Source organism: Balaenoptera physalus, assembly GCF_965194825.1.
Source record: "Balaenoptera physalus genome assembly, chromosome: 7".
In the NCBI taxonomy this organism is placed as follows: Eukaryota; Metazoa; Chordata; class Mammalia; order Artiodactyla; family Balaenopteridae; genus Balaenoptera; species Balaenoptera physalus.
In genome coordinates this window covers 502,141-518,154 of record NC_138886.1, presented here as the reverse complement: position 1 = coordinate 518,154, position 16,014 = coordinate 502,141, and the positions used below count along the sequence as shown (strand labels likewise).

The window sequence follows — 16,014 nt, the reverse complement described above, 5'->3', positions numbered from 1 at the left end:
TGTCCAGCACCGGCCGCGGGCGCGGGAGGCCCCAGGGGGACCAACTGTGGCCAGTGCCCGGCCCAGGACGTGCTCCACGGCCCCCGCCCCTCGCACGCTCGGCCCGCGCCCCGAGGTCGCTTACCTGAGTCGGCGCTGTCCGCCCGGAACCTTGGCCCGGCCGCGGCCACGGCCTCAGCAGCGGGCCCGGACGGCTTTCCGCAGCGCACCGAGGCCGACGAGGCCTGGCGAGCTGTGGGCGGCGAGCCGGGAAGCGCGAGCTGGCGGACCTCCAGGCGGAAGTCCAGAGGGGCGGGGTTGACTCGGGGGGAGGAGCCGGGCCTCTTCTTGGGGGCGTGGTTAGTCCGGAGGGGCGGGGCTGGGTCCGGGGAGGAGCCGGGAGGCTGGCTAGGGTCTTGGTCAGGGCGGTGGGGCGGGGCCGGCTTGGGAGGGCCTCCAGGCCGCTGTTTGGGGGCGTGGTCATTCCGGGGGCGGGGCTGACGGGGGTGGGGCCGCTCTGCCGCCAGGGGGCGCCGTGGGCCGCAGGAGGCCTGGTGCACCTGGCGCACCCCGGCCCGCCCCGCCCCGCCCCTCACCAAGTACCTGGCGCCGGTATCCAGTCCCCGACCCTCCCGTCCTCCTCGGAGGGCCCCCGCAGCTCCACGCCGGTCTCCGGATCCCGGGGCCCCTGCTCCGCGGTCCTCGGCCCCCAGCCACCCCACCGGACCCGTGACGGGACTCCCAACGCCGCCGGCCGCGCCCGCCGCGCTCCGGCCAGGAATCTCCGACTTACGCCGTGGGGCCGGGCAGGTGTCCACCTCGTCATGCCCTCGCTTGGGGACCTGGTGCGCGACTGGCACCGGGGCGCGCAGGCTGTGGCGCGTGGGGACTGGGACTGCGCCCTGCGCCTCTTCTCGAGCGTCCCGGAGCCGCCCGCCAGGATGAGCTTCAACGTGGGCTGCGTGCACCTGCTAGCCGGGGACCCGGAGGCTGCGCTGCGGGTGAGCCAGGGGCCCGACAGCCTGCGCCCCCAGGATTGGTCGCAGAGACCCCACCCCTGGGGGACGCTGCTCTCTGGCCCTGGGGGGCGGTCGATGAGGGGTGGGATAAAGTCCCAGCTGCAGGGGTGAGCCCAGGACTCCTGCCCTTCCTCCCTGATGGCCACCTGAGGATGTCTCCCCAGGTCCGCCTCAGTGAACACCTAAGCAGGGGAGGCCTGTGTGGGCAGGGGACCCCAGCGGAGCTGAGTCAGGGCCGGGATGGGGGTGCAGGGCTCTGGCACTGCCTCCACTGTGTGGTGACCATGTGCCAGGCTCTGTAGTTTTGGGGAACGGCCGGGATGAACACTGGCTCAGGTGCTCTTGGCCGAGGTGCTAATGTACCTGCAAACAGGCTCGAAGCTGGATGGGGCTGGGAAGGGGCACCCAGGGTGTAGGGTTTGGGCTGGGCCTTCTGCAGACACCTGCGGCGATGGCCAGGAGACAGGGTCTCTGGTTGCTGCCCAAACCCCAGATCTGAGCGCTCACCCGTCTCCCACCCACTCCCCAAAGCAGAACCAAGATCTGGGGGTACACATGGGCGTGCACACACACACGTGCCTTCGCCGAGCGGCCAGCAAGGCCACTCTCTGCCCTTCAAGCCCCCAGGTTTATCACGGTGGTGCACGTTCCACGGGTGACAACAAAAAGCCAGCAGCACCCCGAATCCCCCTCAGAAAGAGCCAGGTTCCCGCGTTGTTCAGGCCATCAGGGACAGCTACCGAAAACGTGTTCAAGGGACCTGCCCTGTCATTCTTCACATCTGTGTATGAACCTACAGTTATCTCAGCAGCAATGTCAGTGTTAAAATGTTATCCAACAAGGGGGTGCGATCACTGGACACCGTGGAATCAGCGGTGTGAGGCCAATCCAGTCACCACTTCCTCTGAACCGTGATTTAACCAGAGAGAGGGGACAAAAGTTCTGCGCAGAGGGGTGTGAGTGTTAAATTCTCCTCCACCCTAACCGGAGACGGAGTAGCGGAGGCATGTTTGTTGGAAATTTTTTAAAAAGCAGATGGAAGGGCTACAGTTAATAAAACTGGTTGTCTCTGAGGACCTGGACAGGGTGAGAAGGGTGTAGCTGGGAATGCAATCTGTTGGTAGGAGTCCTACGGAAGCTTCGGTTTGGCTGCTCTGTGTGGCAGGACAACAAACGGGTTTCCCTAGTGCTGAGTGGCCACATCAATACTGTGTGCGGACCCTCAACCTCGGGTCAAACTCAGTTCAGCAAGCCCCCCACTTGGCCATGACACCAATCCAGTTACCTGTATTTAACTTGATAGCTGCTGTATGCCCTCCTCTTGCTTGTGTGCTGTCCTCCATAGGAACAGGTGATGTCATTTCTGAGTCTAGTTTCAGGAAGAGCTGTGTTTTACACACATATTAAGAGTTTTGTGTTGTTGTTCTTTCTGATTCTAATAGATGAGAATTGTGTCAATTTGTACGAACTACCAAAACTAGGATTTAAAAAAGACAAAAATCTTGCATAACTCCCTCCCCCGAAGGTAACTATGATTAACGCGATGGAGTGTTTCCTTGTCCTCATGGTAAACAAGTTGGTTTGTGCTGCCACCGAACTGCCCCTGAGCGTGTCGCAGGGCACCTCGGGAGCCCAGGCGGGTTTGGGTTGTGGCTGTGACGCGTGCGCCCAGCCTCGGACTCAGAGGCCCCCCGGGTGGGCGCGGGAGACCTTCTGCAGGTGGCCATGATGGGGGCCAACAGGATTCCTTGACCCATTGCTGGGCGTCCGCCTGGACCGCATCTGTGATACAGGAGTGACGGGGTTACAGACCTGGGGGTTCCATGGGCAGTTTTGTCCCCAGGCATTTGACCAGGCAGTGACCAAGGATGCCTGCATGGCTGTTGGCTTCTTCCAGCGAGGAGTGGCCAACTTCCAGCTGGAGAGGTGAGCACAGAAGTGCCCTGTTCTTCCTCTGATGGCCCTTTGGCTCTGCAGAGCCCTTTCCTGTGTTCCTCTCTGCCCACGGGTCACCTCCTCTCACCGACCCCTCCTGGGCGGCCCCAGGGGAGCCCAGGAACAGGATGCTGTGGTCGTGTGGCGGCGGAAGCAGGGTAGGGCTGCACCTTGACCCTTGGCTCTTTGCGGGGTTCGGGGGATCAGAGTGCTTGTGCTGGCTTCCCCTCCTTTGCTCCTACATCCCTGCTGTAGCCGGGACAGCGCGATTATACCCATTCTGCCAACGTGGAAACCGAGGGCAGGGCTGGAGGAGTGGTGCGTCCCAGGACATGGAGGTGATGGGGGTCCTCCCTAGCCACCCGGCCCTCGGCGCCGGGCCCTTCCCAGAGAAGGGATCCGGGCTGCAGGACAGGCCCGACCCCCACAGAAGGTCCCACTGGGGGCAGGTGGGCTCTGGGGGCGACCTCCTCTTCTCATCGACCCAGGAGCCTTCCTGGGGGCGATGGGGATTCTGGTGGGGGCTGGGGAGCTTCCAGCGGGGCTCTGCATGGGGAGGCCCGTGGGGCGGGGCCCGAGAAGCAGGCAGGACACGCCCAGGGCACTCTGCACACCGAGGCTTGGGAGAGCGTCTGGGGTACGGGCAGGGGAGCGAGGCGCCCAGAGGACAGAGCTGGAGCCCCACGTGCTGCTCAGCCCGTCTGTGTGTGGACCCCCTGTGTTGAGACCTGGGTGACCACCACGGCCTCCACCACTGCAGCAGGAGCTGGGGCAGCGTGGGGCTGGGCGAAGCTCCACCCCTTGCCCTCTGGCCGCTGAGGGCCTCCACGCCAGGCTCCCCTGCCACCCACAGGTTCCGGGAGGCCCTGTCCGACTTCCAGCGGACCCTGGCACAGCTGAGGGACAACGCCGCCATCGACTACACCCAGCTGGGCCTGCGGTTCAAGCTGCAGGCCTGGGAGGTGGGCGTGCGGGGAGCGGGACGCGGCTGGGCGCTGGGGTGCTGTCTGCGGGCAGGCGGCCCAGGTGGTCCTTCCAGGCCGCTTGTCCTGAAGACCCCATCCTCTGGGTCCCGCTGTCTTGTCACTGTCACAGCTGGTGCCGTGTTGACTCAGGTGCTCCCTCTGGCCAGAGGGGCCCCCAAATCCCACCGGGGGGCGCAGGGGAGGGTCAGAGGTCAGCGAGGGGTGACAGGCGGGGGGGGGTGCTGGGCCGAAGCAGGCCTGGCTGTGGGCCCCTGGCGTCCCCGCCCTGGGGTCCTCGTTTGGCGCCGTTCCTGGCCTCCTGGGGCGGGGTGGGCACTGACGGAGGGGCTTGGGAGGAGCGCCCATGCTCCTAGCGCTCCCGGACACGCGCTGCCTCGGAGCCCCTGGGAACCACCCGCGTCCCAGTAAGCCAGCCGCGGGGCAAGTCCCGCCGGGGTGGCCCTGGCCCAGGGCACTGTGTGCAAGGGGGGCTGTGGGAGTCGGCCGGCCGTGGCTGCAGCAGGCCATGTGACAGCAGCTCTGGGAGCGCGGTGTCCCTGCAGAGTGCGGGGACAGAGGCTGCCGTGGGCGAGCGCTCCCCACCCTCAGCTCCCGGGAGCTGCTGTTTCCCAGCACTTCCGGCCCAAAGCGTCCTTCCACACGGGGGGAGGGGCGGGGCGGAGAGAGGCCTTCCTCAGACAGCACCCCAGACTCTTGGGGGTTCAGTAAGCAGGGCAGCACGGGGAGGAGGGAGTCAGGCCAAATGCAGGACGGGGCCGCAAAGGCCGAGAGGCTGCTTCCAGAGATGGGCGGTCCGCCTGACCTTCAGAGCAGAGAAGCAGGGAGGGCTGATCTGCTCCGGCTGGGGGTCTGGAGAATGAGGCCTGCCGGGCAGAGCCGGCCCAGGGGCAGAGCCAGGCGGGCTCCATGTCTGCTGGGCGCCCGGAAGAGCCCTGGGCAGCTGTGTCTGGGAAGCGCAGTGGCTGGACCAGGGGCAGGGCCAGGTGTGGGACCAGGCGGTGGGGCTGGGGGCAGAGCTGGTGGAGTGGGGCTGGGGGGGTCCTGGGCCTGCCGTCACCCCCGCCTCACTCTCAGGTGCTCTTCAGCGTGGCTGCAGTACAGAGCCAGCTGGGGCTCTGGGCGGAGGCCACCCGCAGCCTAGAGGAAGCCATCTCCAAGGGGCCGGAAGGGGCCTGCGATGACCTGGACATCGCCCTGGGCCAAGTGCAGGTGAGGGGTAGGTGAGGGGCAGGGGGGAGGCAGGTGAGGGGCAGGTGAGGGGTAGGTGAGGGGGCAGGTGAGGGGCAGGTGAGGGGAGGTGAGGGGGCAGGTGAGGGGAAGGTGAGGGGAGGTGAGGGGGCAGGTGAGGGGAAGGTGGGGGGCAGGTGAGGGGAGGTGAGGGGGCAGGTGAGGGGGCAGGTACGGGGGCAGGTGGGGGGCAGGTGGGGGCAGGTGGGGGGCAGTTGAGGGGACAGGTGAGGGGCAGGTGAGGGGAGGTGAGGGGGAAGGTGAGGGGGAAGGTGGGGGGCAGGTGAGGGCAGGTGAGGGGACAGGTGAGGGGCAGGTGAGGGGGCAGATGAGGGGCAGGTGAGGGGAGGTGAGGGGCAGGTGAGGGGAGGTGAGGGGGCAGGTGAGGGGGCAGGTGGGGGGGCAGGTGAGGGGAGGTGAGGGGCAGGTGAGGGCAGGTGAGGGGGCAGGTGAGGGGGCAGGTGAGGGGAGGTGAGGGGCAGGTGAGGGGGCAGATGGGGGGGCAGGTGAGGGCAGGTGAGCAGAGCCAGACTCCTAAGCTGACTCAAGTGGCTTGCCAGGCCCATAGCCTGCAGTTTGGGGCTTACATGTGTCCTGCCCCCAAGACTATATGAGCTGAAGAAACTTCTGGAGGGAGGCGGCCTGTGTGCCCAGGTGTGGGCTGGGCTTCCCATGGGCTATGGGAAGTAGGTGACGGGGCCAAGCCGTCCCTTCTGCTGTGAGGTTCCTGCGGCCGCAGGCCTGGCCCAGTGCTCAGGTCTGCATTGTCCGGATCCCCCTCCAGAAACAGGTCCCCCTGCAGCCTCGGCAGGTCCCCAGGGGTGAGGTCTTCCGGCCGCACAGGCGGCACCTGGCGCACCTGGAGCCCGTGGATTTCCTGGGCAAGGCCAAGGTAAGGGAGGGGCAGCTTCTCGCTTCTCAGGCCCCAGGGGCTCAGGGGCCAGCAGCACCCAGCAGGCCGCAGAGCGGCGGGCAGCCAGGCCCCTGCTGAGCTCACATCGTGTCCCAAGCTTCTGGGATGAGCTCACAGGGACACCCGGGGTCATCAAGGCCTTGGTGGGTGGACAGAGGACACAAGGCTCCCGGGGTGGGCAGCAGTGTCTCCAAATGGGGCCACAGATCTGGGTCTTGGAACCTGGCGGTGGAGCCCACCAGAAGCTGCTGAGGACCCACAAGGTGGTGCCGGCCCTACCTGCCTCCGCCCTCGACTCGCTCTTCTGGCCTCAGCGTCTCCTGGGTTCTGTGTTTCTGTGTCCTCCCTGCATCTCTGCCTCAGAGAGCAAGACCCTGGGGAGGACCGAGGCAGGCTGGCCTGGGCCACCTCTGCCCACCCTGGGTCAGGGCAGAGCAGCAGCAAGATCGCAGGATAATGGGGAGCAGCTCACCCCAAAGGTGGGGCGGTAACCGGGGAAATGAGGACTCCCTGTGCACAAAGGAAGATGCACTCTGGTTTCCAGCTGGTGGCCCTCAGCCAGGCCTGACACCCCCCGGTCACCCGAGGGCCAGGTGCTGCGTGTCTTTGCTGGAGGGCTGCGTGGAGGAGGGGGCTCTGAGCTGCATTAACCCATCAACTTGGAGTCCTGTTATCACAGGAGGTGACTGCTTCTGAGAAACAAGAGTATTTTAAAAGTTGTATGAAAAATAAGTTAAAATGATCAGCACAGATGTTTTCCTTCTTCAAACATATTTTTCCCACCTCCCTGCCCCCACCACGGTGGTCCAACGTCTTTGGGCTGGGCTTGGGCAGCCCCCCTGGGCAGATGGGAGACTTCGGGGTTCAGAATGGGCAGCGAGGGCTGGGCACCCCTGACTCGGCCGGCCCCTTGCTGTCCCTCCCCAGGTGGTGGCCTCCGCCGTCCCTGAGGGCCCGCACGGGGACGCCCGGCCTCAGCAGCCACAGGTGGGTGGGCAGGCTTCCAGCCGCCGGACTTCTCCTCTGACGTTTTGCAGGTGGGGCCTTCCAGACCCATTACTCTTAAGGATGCCTTAAAGCCTCCCCGCAGGCTTCTCAACGTCCTTCTGATCTGAACGTGGGGGGGCGTCCCATCCCGGGAGAGAGCCAGTGAGAACTGTGCAGCCTTGCCCCCCAGCCCCCGACGCTCCATGGGGTCTGCATTCTGAGGAGGGGGTCACTGTGTGCCCACAGGCTCTCTACGCGCGTGGTGAAGCCAGGCCTGGGGCTGCCGAACGGTAGGAAGGGGCTGTGGCCCCCCCACTCCTCCCCTGTCGGCAGAGGCCCTGCGAGGCCTGCCTTCCGGCCCGAGGCTAAAGCCCCTTTGCAGACCCAGTGTGGCCGCTCCGGGCCAGGGCCCAGGGGGGCTGTGTCCCCTTTCTGGACTGGCTGGAGCCCCGGTGTAGGGAGGGGGTCCTGCCTTGCTCAGCCCTCCCTGTGCCCCCATTTGTCCTGAGCCTGTTCTGCTCCGGGGGAAAGAGCCTGCCTGCCCCTCACTGAAGCTCTGCTCAGGCCTGGGGGTGGGGCGCAGGCTGGGCTGCAGGCCGACGGGAGCAGCTCTGCCGGCCCCGCCAGATGCAGCCTCACAGGTGGCGGTCCGACTGGGGAGCTCCTCGTTTCCAGCTCAGGGCTCTCCTAGGCCCACCTTTCACGGAGGACCTCGACCTCTGTGCTGGCTGGGTGAGGCCTGAGAACGAGGACCCCCTCCCCCTTCCCTCCAGGGCCCGTGACACAGGCCCCTCCGGACCTGGTACCCGCTGTGGCCCCAGGACGCCCCTTGATGTGGAGATGGGGGTCAGCTCTGGCCAGGCTGGGCGGGCTGACCGTGGCACACTGGTCACCAATGATGAGCAGGTGGGTGAGCCCGGGCAGGGCAGGCAGGGGCCACAGTATTTGGAGGACCCCTGCCCCAGGCTGAGCTTCGGGACCAGCCACAGCTGGGCCCTGCAAGGGTCTCAGGGCAGGGCAGGTGGCCTCATCACCTGCTGGGGGATAGAGATTTGGCTTCCTCAGGCAGGCCAGGGACTTGGCGGGAGCCGGCCACAGTGACCGGACGCCATGGCTCAGGGACACACTGCTGCTCACGTGTGCATAGACAGGAGCCCGGGTGCCTGCTCCCCACCCTGGGCCCGGGAGGGGCCTGCAGCCCGTGCGTCATAGCCGTGAGGCTCCCACCCCTCAGCTGGGGCCCCCGGCCTTCCTTCTTGGACACGGGACTCCCCACGATGCCCCAGGCACTGGGTGAGGCTGAGGAAGGGAGGGGCACAGGATTCTCCTGGGCAGGTGTGCCGGCAGGGGTGTGCAGCCGGCACCGGGAGCCGGGAGGCCGCCCAGCACAGAGAAGGTGGTTAAATTTCACATTCAGTTTATCAAAGGACTCAGTTTAAAATGAGACGGTCACTTCACTTCCTCTTTCACTGATGTCCAGCTAACTCGGTGGACAGATTGATGCCCTTGAAAGCCATCCATCACAGCTGTGCTTGATGAAACCCCATGGCCCTAAGTTCACATGCTGGGTGTTCGAGCACTTGCCCTCCAATGGGCAGCAGCTTTCTAATTGCTTTAAACAGCTGACAAATCTGATAAAAATCTAAACACTCCGTTTACAAACTTAGTCCAACTTTCAGATCCCACCTGAAATCAGGATCTGAGTCAGCTGGTTGGTGTGGCCAGGACTGGGGCCCTCTGGGGTTTCTGCTGCCCCTCAGCACACCCACTGCTTAGGGTCCCAACACAGGGTGAAGTCCAGCGGGTCCCTGGCTTCGGTCCCCAGCCCCCGGGGTCACCGGGAACCCCAGCTGGAGCTGCCACCTCCTGGTGGGCCAGGGGAAAACGGGTTGAAGCCCACAGTGCCAGGTGGCCTGTCTGTAGTCTCCAGGCCTATAGGGACCTGGTTCATGCCCCAAATTCACCTCCAGCGCCGTTCGATTTGTGGCTTCCTGCCTGGCCAGGCTGTCTTGCAGGCCATGCCCCTCACCACTGGCTCTGCTTGGACAGTGTCTGGGCACTGCCCCCGACGAGCTCCAGGCCCAGGGGAAGCTACCTCCACCCTCAGGGCCCCACCCCGGCCCCCAACCCCACCCCGGCCCGGCAGAGCCCCAGCCTGTGGCTTTCCTTGCAGAGGCCCCACGTGGAGCAAGTTGGCCAGCAGGTCCCTCCAGGTGAGGCCCCCTGAGCAGCTGGTGGTGGGAGGGAGGGTACTTTGTGGAGGGAGCACCAGGCAGGTATCAGGGCGGGGCTGGGAGCAGCCTCTTTGTCCTCCAGGGAGGAAGCTGGTGGCCTTGGGGCTCCCGGTGGGCACGTGGTGCCAGCATCTCTACTCCAACATGTTCTACTTTGGGGGTCGGTAGCCACCTGAGTCCCTGACTCCTCCCCGTCCCGCAGGGCTGCTGGTGGCTGGGGGGCCGGGCCCTGGCTCCTCTGAGGATCCCGCAGGTGCTGGGGTAAGAGGCACTGGCTCTCATGTCACCCTCCACCCCCCAGGGATGTGGGGCTCCAAGGCCAGACCCCATCCTCCGAATGCCTCTAGGGACCCCAGCTAAAGAAGCCTCACAAGTCCAGAGCCCCAGCCCCCTCCCACCCTCTCAGTCCCTGTCCTGCCCCCTGGCCCGAAGGCCACCCTGGCAGTCCTGGGCACACAGATCTGGGGCCTTGGAGACCAACCACCTTTCTGCCTGGACCCAGGGCGTGGCTGCAGGGGGCCCCGAGTCCTTGGTGACCTTCACAGTGCAGTGCACCTTCACCCTGGCCCTGAGGGCCCCAAGAGGAGCTGACCTGTCCAGCCTGCGGGCCCTGATGAGCCAGGCCCTCCCTCCCCAGGCCCAGAGTGGGCAGCTCAGGTGAGCTGGAAAGCCAGTGTGAGGGCTCCAAGCTGGGCACCTATTAGTCCCGGCCCTGGGAGGGCTTTTGAGGTCAGAGGTCAGCACCCTCCCTAAAGCCCCTGCCCGCGCTGCCCACTCTGAGGCATCTCTTTGCAGTTACCGAGACCCTAGTGACAGCGGGGGCTGGGTGCCCCTCACCGGGGAGGAGGCACTGCAGAGGGCCTGGCAGAGGGCTGCCGGCCCTGGGGAGCTGCGGCTACAGTGCCAGGTGAGCCGGGGCGGGGGGCGGCCCGGAGCGGGGGTGTCCGGCCCTTCTCCCCGTGCCGAGCTTACCCTACAGCCCTCCCCCCTGCCGCAGGGAGTGGGCGGCCGGCCTGTCCTCTACCAGGTGGTGGCCCGGCACGGCTACTCCGCCCAGAGGCCAGAGGACCTGGCCCTGCAGCCGGGAGACACCGTGGACGTCCTGTGCGAAGGTAGAGCTGGCACTGCCCCCCCATCGCCCTGCCGGGGGCCCCGGGGCAAACGCGGTGTCTGCGAGCAGATGTGGTGATGCCCTGACGCCCCCTGCAGTGGACCAGGCGTGGCTGGAGGGCCACTGTGACGGCCGCATCGGTATTTTCCCCAAGTGCTTCGTGTCCCGGCCATCCGGCGCACATGAGGAGCTTGGCGCTAAGAAGTCCGTGACAAGGAGGGTTTAATAAAGGTGATCTACCCCCACCAAGGTGTGGTCCGTCTTCTGGGCTTGGCCACTGAGGGCCTGACTGAGGCTTCTGAGGCTGTGGGGTGGCCGCTCCGGGAAAAGCCCGCAGAGCCTGGACATTGGCTCTGCCAGCTCCTGGAGAGGCCGGGGCCCGCTGCCAGCCCCTCCCAAAGAGCCGGGCCCCCTCTACCTCCAGCAGTCACCCCCACTGCCAGGCTCGGCCTGGCCCTGCACCCGTAGGTCTGCAGTCACACAGCCCTGAGGGCTGCATGGGTCGTGATGGCCCAGCCTTCGTGCAACATGGGAAACACGCTGGGGCGCTGGGACCTGAAGGCCACGGTCGGGGCCACGGCACAGCCTCCGTGGCCAGAATGACCCCAAGGGTAAAAGGGGGCCATGTTACCATGGGGCCAGAGCCCACAGGGCAAGCCTTGGGGGTCAGGAAGGCTCCGGCCAGCTCAGGCCTCTGCCTTCCAGCACCAGCTGGCAGCCGGCCTAGTCCCGGCGCCAGAACTGCACTGCAGTGGCCCCGAGAATAGCTGTGAGGGTCAGCACCAAAAAGACGACTCCGGCCACCCAGACGCCATAGCTCTGTGCCCGCCACTGGGCGGGCGCCTCGGCTGGGATCAAGCTGGTCAGGTTCAGCATGTAGCCGAGCGTCCAGCCGATGTCGGTGCCGCCGGCCTGCGGGCCACATGGCCGGTCAGGCTGCGGGCGGCGGCCCGAAGCCCCAAGCCCCTCTCGCCCTGAGCCATCACCTGCTTGCGGAACTCGATGCCGCCCCAGGTCTCCTGGCTGAACCCGTAGCCCTCCAGCAGGAGCGTGAGGACGTACAGGCCGGAGGCACAGTAGTCGCGCAGCCGGCGGCCCTGCCCGGGCGAGCTCGCCTCCACCTGGGGGCCCGGGAGGCCAGGAGCCCCGTGAGGCCTCACCTCCTGGGTCCCCACGGCTGGTCCCCCTCGGAGACGTGACCCTGAGTCTCCTGCCTGGAGCCCCCCAGCCCCCCGGCCGCACTGCCTGGGACGGGGTCCCTGCTCGGTGGAGTCTGCAGCCCGGGGAGCTGGGGCCCGGCTGGGGGGCGGGTGGCCCACATCCACCCACCAGCTTCCAGGGCCTCTGGCAGAACTCCCAGACAGTGGCGTTGGCCGTGGCCAGCGGCGGCCTGGAGGTGAGGTTCAGGAAGTGGAACGTGTGGTAGAAGTTGGAGAAGGCCTGGGGGAGGGGGGTGAATTGCCCGGGCAGGGCGCAAGGCAGGGGGCCCAGGGTGAGCCGGGTTCCACCCCTCCCCACCCCACCCCACCCCACCTGGGGTCCCAGGCTCCCCAAGGCCCCCTGGGGTCGGGCCCTGGGGCCCTGAAGGGAAGCTGGGCCCCGAGGGCAGGCCGCGGGGGCTCACGTAGAACTGGCCCCGCACGGGGGGCTGGTAGACCCCGTCGAAGGCGCAGTCTCCTCGGCCATCGCAGCTGGAGAAGTTGAAGAGACCCCGGATGGCGGCGACACAGGCCCCGGGGTTCCCCGTCCCCTCCACAGTGAGGTTCTGGCCGAGGTCTCGGGGGGCTGCGGCCTGGACGCAGGGCGACCCATACAGGGCGGCCAGGGCCAGCGTGCCCCGGTAGCCGCTGTGGTAGCAGGGGTGACGCACCAGGAGGCCCGGGCTGCTCTGTGGGGAGGGTGGGGGCATCTCTGAGCACCCGCCTGGCAGGGTGCCCCGCCCCCCTCCCGCAGAGCAGCCCACCTGCACCAGCCCGGCCAGGAGCCGGTTCAGCATCTGGTCGCGCCCGAAGCAGAGGTAGCTGTGGGTGTAGACACTGTGTTCTGTGCCGTAGAGGCGGAAGGTGGCCTGGGTGGTCTTGTCCAGGATGGGGCCTCCAGGCACAAAGGTGATCTGGGTGGAGGCGCCACCCATGTCCAGGGCGCCCACCAACGTCCCTTCCAGAGGCCGGATCCATTCTCTGGAGAAGGAGTACTGGCCACAGACAGGGGGCACTGAGTCCTGGGGCCGGCCATGATGACCCCCCCCGCCCCCCTCCCACTCTGGGGCCGTCTGTGGCACCTTCACCAGCAGGCCCAGGACGTAGTTGATGGTGACCCAACCTAAGGCCCCTTCGTCCTGCCCAGCCAGGAGCTCAGCGCCCCAGAAGTCCACGGGAGACCGGCTCAGGACCCGGTTGACTGCTGCGAAGACGTCCTCCGCCTGAGAGCTGTTCTTCTGGCTGCACGGAGAGAACAGGGACGCTGGAGCTGGCAGGAGCCACCCCTCCTCCGTCCCGCCTGAGCAGGGACCACAGCTCTCACACTGCACCCCAGAGACGTGTGCGGGCCCATGCCAGCCCCCGCACCTGAGCAGCCTCATGCCAGCCGTGGCCCCCAGGAACATGGGCGTTTGCTGATGCTTGGCCTTTGGGATCAGTGCCAGCGCCTCCTCCAGGCAACCCTGCAGGCTCTCGCCAGCCTGTGCAGGGTCGGAGGCGTAGGAAGAGATGCCAGGCCCTGAAACACAACACTACAGGACAAGGCCCCAGGCCCCGAAGGAAGCTGAGCTGAAAGGGCCTGTGGGAGGTTGAAAAGTAGCCCCCAAAGATGCGTCCACATCCTCACCCTCGGAGCCTGCAAATGGGACCGTATTTGGAAAAAGGGTCTTTGCAGATGTCATTAAGTTAGGGATCTTAAGATGAGATCATCTGGATTTCCCAGGTGGGCCCTAAAACCAACGACTGGCATCCTTACAAGAGACAGAAGAGGGAGATTTGAGACACACAGGGGAGAGGCCACGTGAAGTCCGAGGGAGAGGTTGGAGGGATGCCACGTCTGGAGCCCCAGGAGCTGGAAGAGTTTGTTTCGGATCTCTGCAGGCTCAGGCAGGACAGATCCAGAGCCCTGGCCCAGCTCCCACTGACCAGCTGGGCCCCCTGGGGCAACTCACTGAACCTCTCTGAGCCCCTTTCCTTTAGGTTGATTTGCTACTGCCCAGCTGCACCCTGTGCCACTTCCCAAACCTCCATCCAGCTGGAAAGCCCAGCCGGGCAGCAGCCGGCAGCTCCCAACACCCATCCACCGTTGATGGAACTGCCCACTGACCTTTCGCCTGGCAGGCCAGGGCCTGGCTGACCACACCTGTGTCATTCTCCTTGTTTGCCAGCCACTGATACACAAAGAGTGATGTGTGGGAGGACCCAGCGTCGAACACGATCCCGAACTGGGAGTGACACCAGGGTCAGGAGGGCGTCGGGGCCGTGACGGCCCAGCCCAGCCTCCCCTGGGTGGGGTCTGGGGGCACACCTTGGTGTCTGCGGGCAGGAGGACGTTGGTGGCCTCCACCAGGAAGAGAATGAGCGTGGTGAAGCCTGAGACCGCTGCAGCCCCCAGCAGGGCTGTGAAGACCCGTTCCTTCCGTGTCAGCCCCATGGGGGCGGGACTGGCACCTGTCGGGTGGGCAGCAGTGAGCACCTAGACTCTGCTGGCTGCAGATGCCGCTGCCCTGGAGAGGCCCTCGGTCCTCCCCAGGGCTCCGACAGCCCATGCCGACTGGGTCGATGGGCAGGACTAAAGACCACGCCGGAGAGCCGGGCTACGCGTGGTGTCACGGCGTCACGGGGGCCGGCGGGGGCCGGGCACTGGGACGCCCTGTCTGGCGACAGGCTAGGCTGCAACACACAGCAATGAGGAGGTCCCGGAGACCCCCTTTCTAGTGCCACACCGAGGCCCAGCGGAGCTACCCGCGTGTGCTCTGGCAGCCCCACTCCCCGCACCCTCCCAGGACCCCAGCTCCCCTCCCGTCCCCCGCAGGATAAGGAGCCCCAGCTCCACAATGAACTCCGGGAACCCAGGGCCCCACCTCTCCCATCTACCTGGCTCCTCCCTGCAGCCCTCACCCCAGGCCTCTCCCAGGACAGTTTTCTAAGAGCCCTGAGGTCGGGCCTGAACCCGGTGGGGACAGGTGACCGACTGCCTGGGTGTCTAATCGTTGCCAAGCAGGTCAGCGGGGGCCCGGGAAGTACGGTTTCTCTACTGAAGGACCTGAAGGCCGAGGGGTTCTGAACAGATTCATCTGGTTTCTGTTTAAAAACCCAGCCTCGGGCTTCTCTGATCTGAAACTTTTCACTTGGCCCCATGACGGTCCCTCGCAGCCGGCCCGGGCTGACCCAGGAAGGTGGTTTGCACGGGGCCGCGGCGCCGGCTCAGTGGCTGGGGCCTCTGCGGGGCCCTCTCCAGCCCCCAGACGTCCCTGAGCAGGGCCCACGCACACGAGGTCAGCAGGGGCCTCGGCCAGTTGCCACCACCGTCCAAAGGAAATGGTCTGAGGTCTGCAGAGCTCTGAGGCTCATGGACTTTGTGCGGCATCAGTATCCCCACGGGAATGCAGCTGTTCCCAGGGGGCGTCCGCCTCCCAGGGCGAATGCAGGGCCCTGGGCTCCAGGCGGCCCGTCTGCGTCCTGATCCCATTTTAAGGAGGGAAGAGCGAGGCTCAGAGAGGACGGGCCACCTGCTCGAGCCGCCGTCAGGCCGGACGGGACCCAGCCTGTGTCCCCAAACGCACCCTGGCCACAGGCCGCCTCACAGAGACAGGCAAGTTACAGGCAGGGCCAGGGACACCGGTACCCCACCTCACACCCCCTCCCGGGCGTGTAGCACCCTGAGCCCCCCGCCTGAGCCCCCAGTGGGCGGGCAGAGAGGCTGGGTAGACTCCACACAGAGCACGCCCCCAGGGCCGGTCGGCACCCCAAGACCAACACGGCCCCTCACCTGGGCTGGTGGGTGAACGGCCGCAGCGACGTGGAAGCCGGCCTGGCTGTCGTCTCTCAGGCACCAGCCAGGTGCCGGCCCGCCTCTGCCCGCCGCCCGCCGCCGGTCACCGCTCCCCTGAGCCCGGGTCTGCTGTCAGGCAGGCGACAGCCGCTGCTGCCTGCCTCCACCTGGGGTCACCAGCCCCGCCCAGGGTGGTCCCCTCCGGGGGCTGCTCAGACTTTGCCCTCCGACCCCGCCCTTCCCCAGCGGGAGGACGGTGCCCGTGCTCAGGCGAAGGGCAGGTCAGCGGAGTCAGGTGACTGGAAAGGGCCCAAGGCCGAGGGCTCGGCCAGAGCAAAGGCCCGGAGTCAGGGCCAGCTGTGGTCCCACGAGGAGGGCGAGAGTCAGCCCCAGTCGAGTGGTTTGGTGGTTTGCAGGCGTGCGGTGAAATTGCCCCTTTTTGTGCACACGGGTCTATTTGTGTGACCCCGGCCACCACAACCAGAACTGCCCAGCCCGGCCCCACCCCCCCACCCCACTGGCTCTCCTCACTGAGGTTTTGTCCTCGGGAGGGGGTCTCAGAGATGGATTGAGCCTGGCTTCTTCCCCCCAGCTTGAGGCCTGAGGCCCGGCGTCTCCCCCGTGCCCACGCGGAGACCGGCTGCTCTGA

At 66.3% G+C, this 16,014-nt stretch overlaps 3 protein-coding genes and 1 long non-coding RNA gene across 37 annotated transcripts in view; 2 read left to right on the top strand and 2 right to left on the bottom strand.

Annotated features, from left to right (window-relative positions):
• Positions 1-945, bottom strand: part of EXD3 (exonuclease 3'-5' domain containing 3) — a 78,759-nt gene extending 77,814 nt beyond the window's left edge. For 6 of the 7 annotated variants that reach the window (XM_082467668.1, XM_082467670.1, XM_082467671.1 and 3 more), the window contains exon 1: positions 125-250. The gene's annotated coding sequence lies outside the window, so the exon portion shown is untranslated. Of the gene's footprint in view, positions 1-124 lie in introns of all 7 variants that reach the window. The other variant, XM_082467667.1, reaches the window with a different exon arrangement.
• Positions 1-16,014, top strand: part of LOC309663602 — an 88,860-nt gene that overhangs the window by 22,332 nt on the left and 50,514 nt on the right. The window lies entirely within an intron of this gene.
• NOXA1 (NADPH oxidase activator 1) lies at positions 804-10,640 on the top strand (the record flags this gene model as incomplete). Of its 12 annotated transcripts, none has more annotated exons than XM_082467713.1 (15): positions 804-980; positions 2,842-2,924; positions 3,189-3,251; positions 3,787-3,895; positions 4,994-5,128; positions 5,931-6,038; positions 6,987-7,046; positions 7,293-7,336; positions 7,820-7,952; positions 9,220-9,259; positions 9,483-9,541; positions 9,783-9,937; positions 10,076-10,187; positions 10,278-10,392; positions 10,490-10,640. In XM_082467713.1, 15 exons carry the CDS (start codon positions 804-806, stop codon positions 10,615-10,617), a joined length of 1,521 nt encoding a protein of 506 aa, XP_082323839.1. In that variant the 3' UTR covers positions 10,618-10,640. The 12 variants fall into 12 exon arrangements, with proteins under 12 accessions (XP_082323839.1, XP_082323835.1, XP_082323829.1 ...); XM_082467705.1 differs by having other exon boundaries at positions 870-980; positions 1,619-2,924; positions 4,994-5,139; positions 9,096-9,259; XM_082467709.1 differs by lacking the exon at positions 3,189-3,251 and having other exon boundaries at positions 4,994-5,139; positions 9,096-9,259.
• On the bottom strand, positions 10,597-15,982 carry ENTPD8 (ectonucleoside triphosphate diphosphohydrolase 8). 17 transcript variants are annotated; one of them, XM_082467680.1, is made up of 10 exons: positions 15,363-15,982; positions 13,899-14,041; positions 13,698-13,815; positions 12,959-13,109; positions 12,673-12,832; positions 12,355-12,585; positions 12,016-12,279; positions 11,721-11,831; positions 11,378-11,512; positions 11,022-11,303 (listed from the first exon to the last, which is right to left on the bottom strand). In XM_082467680.1, the coding sequence occupies exons 2-10, from the start codon at positions 14,022-14,024 to the stop codon at positions 11,115-11,117; spliced, it is 1,485 nt and encodes a 494-aa protein (XP_082323806.1). In that variant the 5' UTR covers positions 14,025-14,041; positions 15,363-15,982; the 3' UTR covers positions 11,022-11,114. The 17 variants fall into 17 exon arrangements, with proteins under 17 accessions (XP_082323818.1, XP_082323815.1, XP_082323812.1 ...); XM_082467692.1 differs by having other exon boundaries at positions 10,597-11,303; positions 12,355-12,412; positions 12,959-13,122; positions 13,698-14,041; XM_082467679.1 differs by having other exon boundaries at positions 12,016-12,585.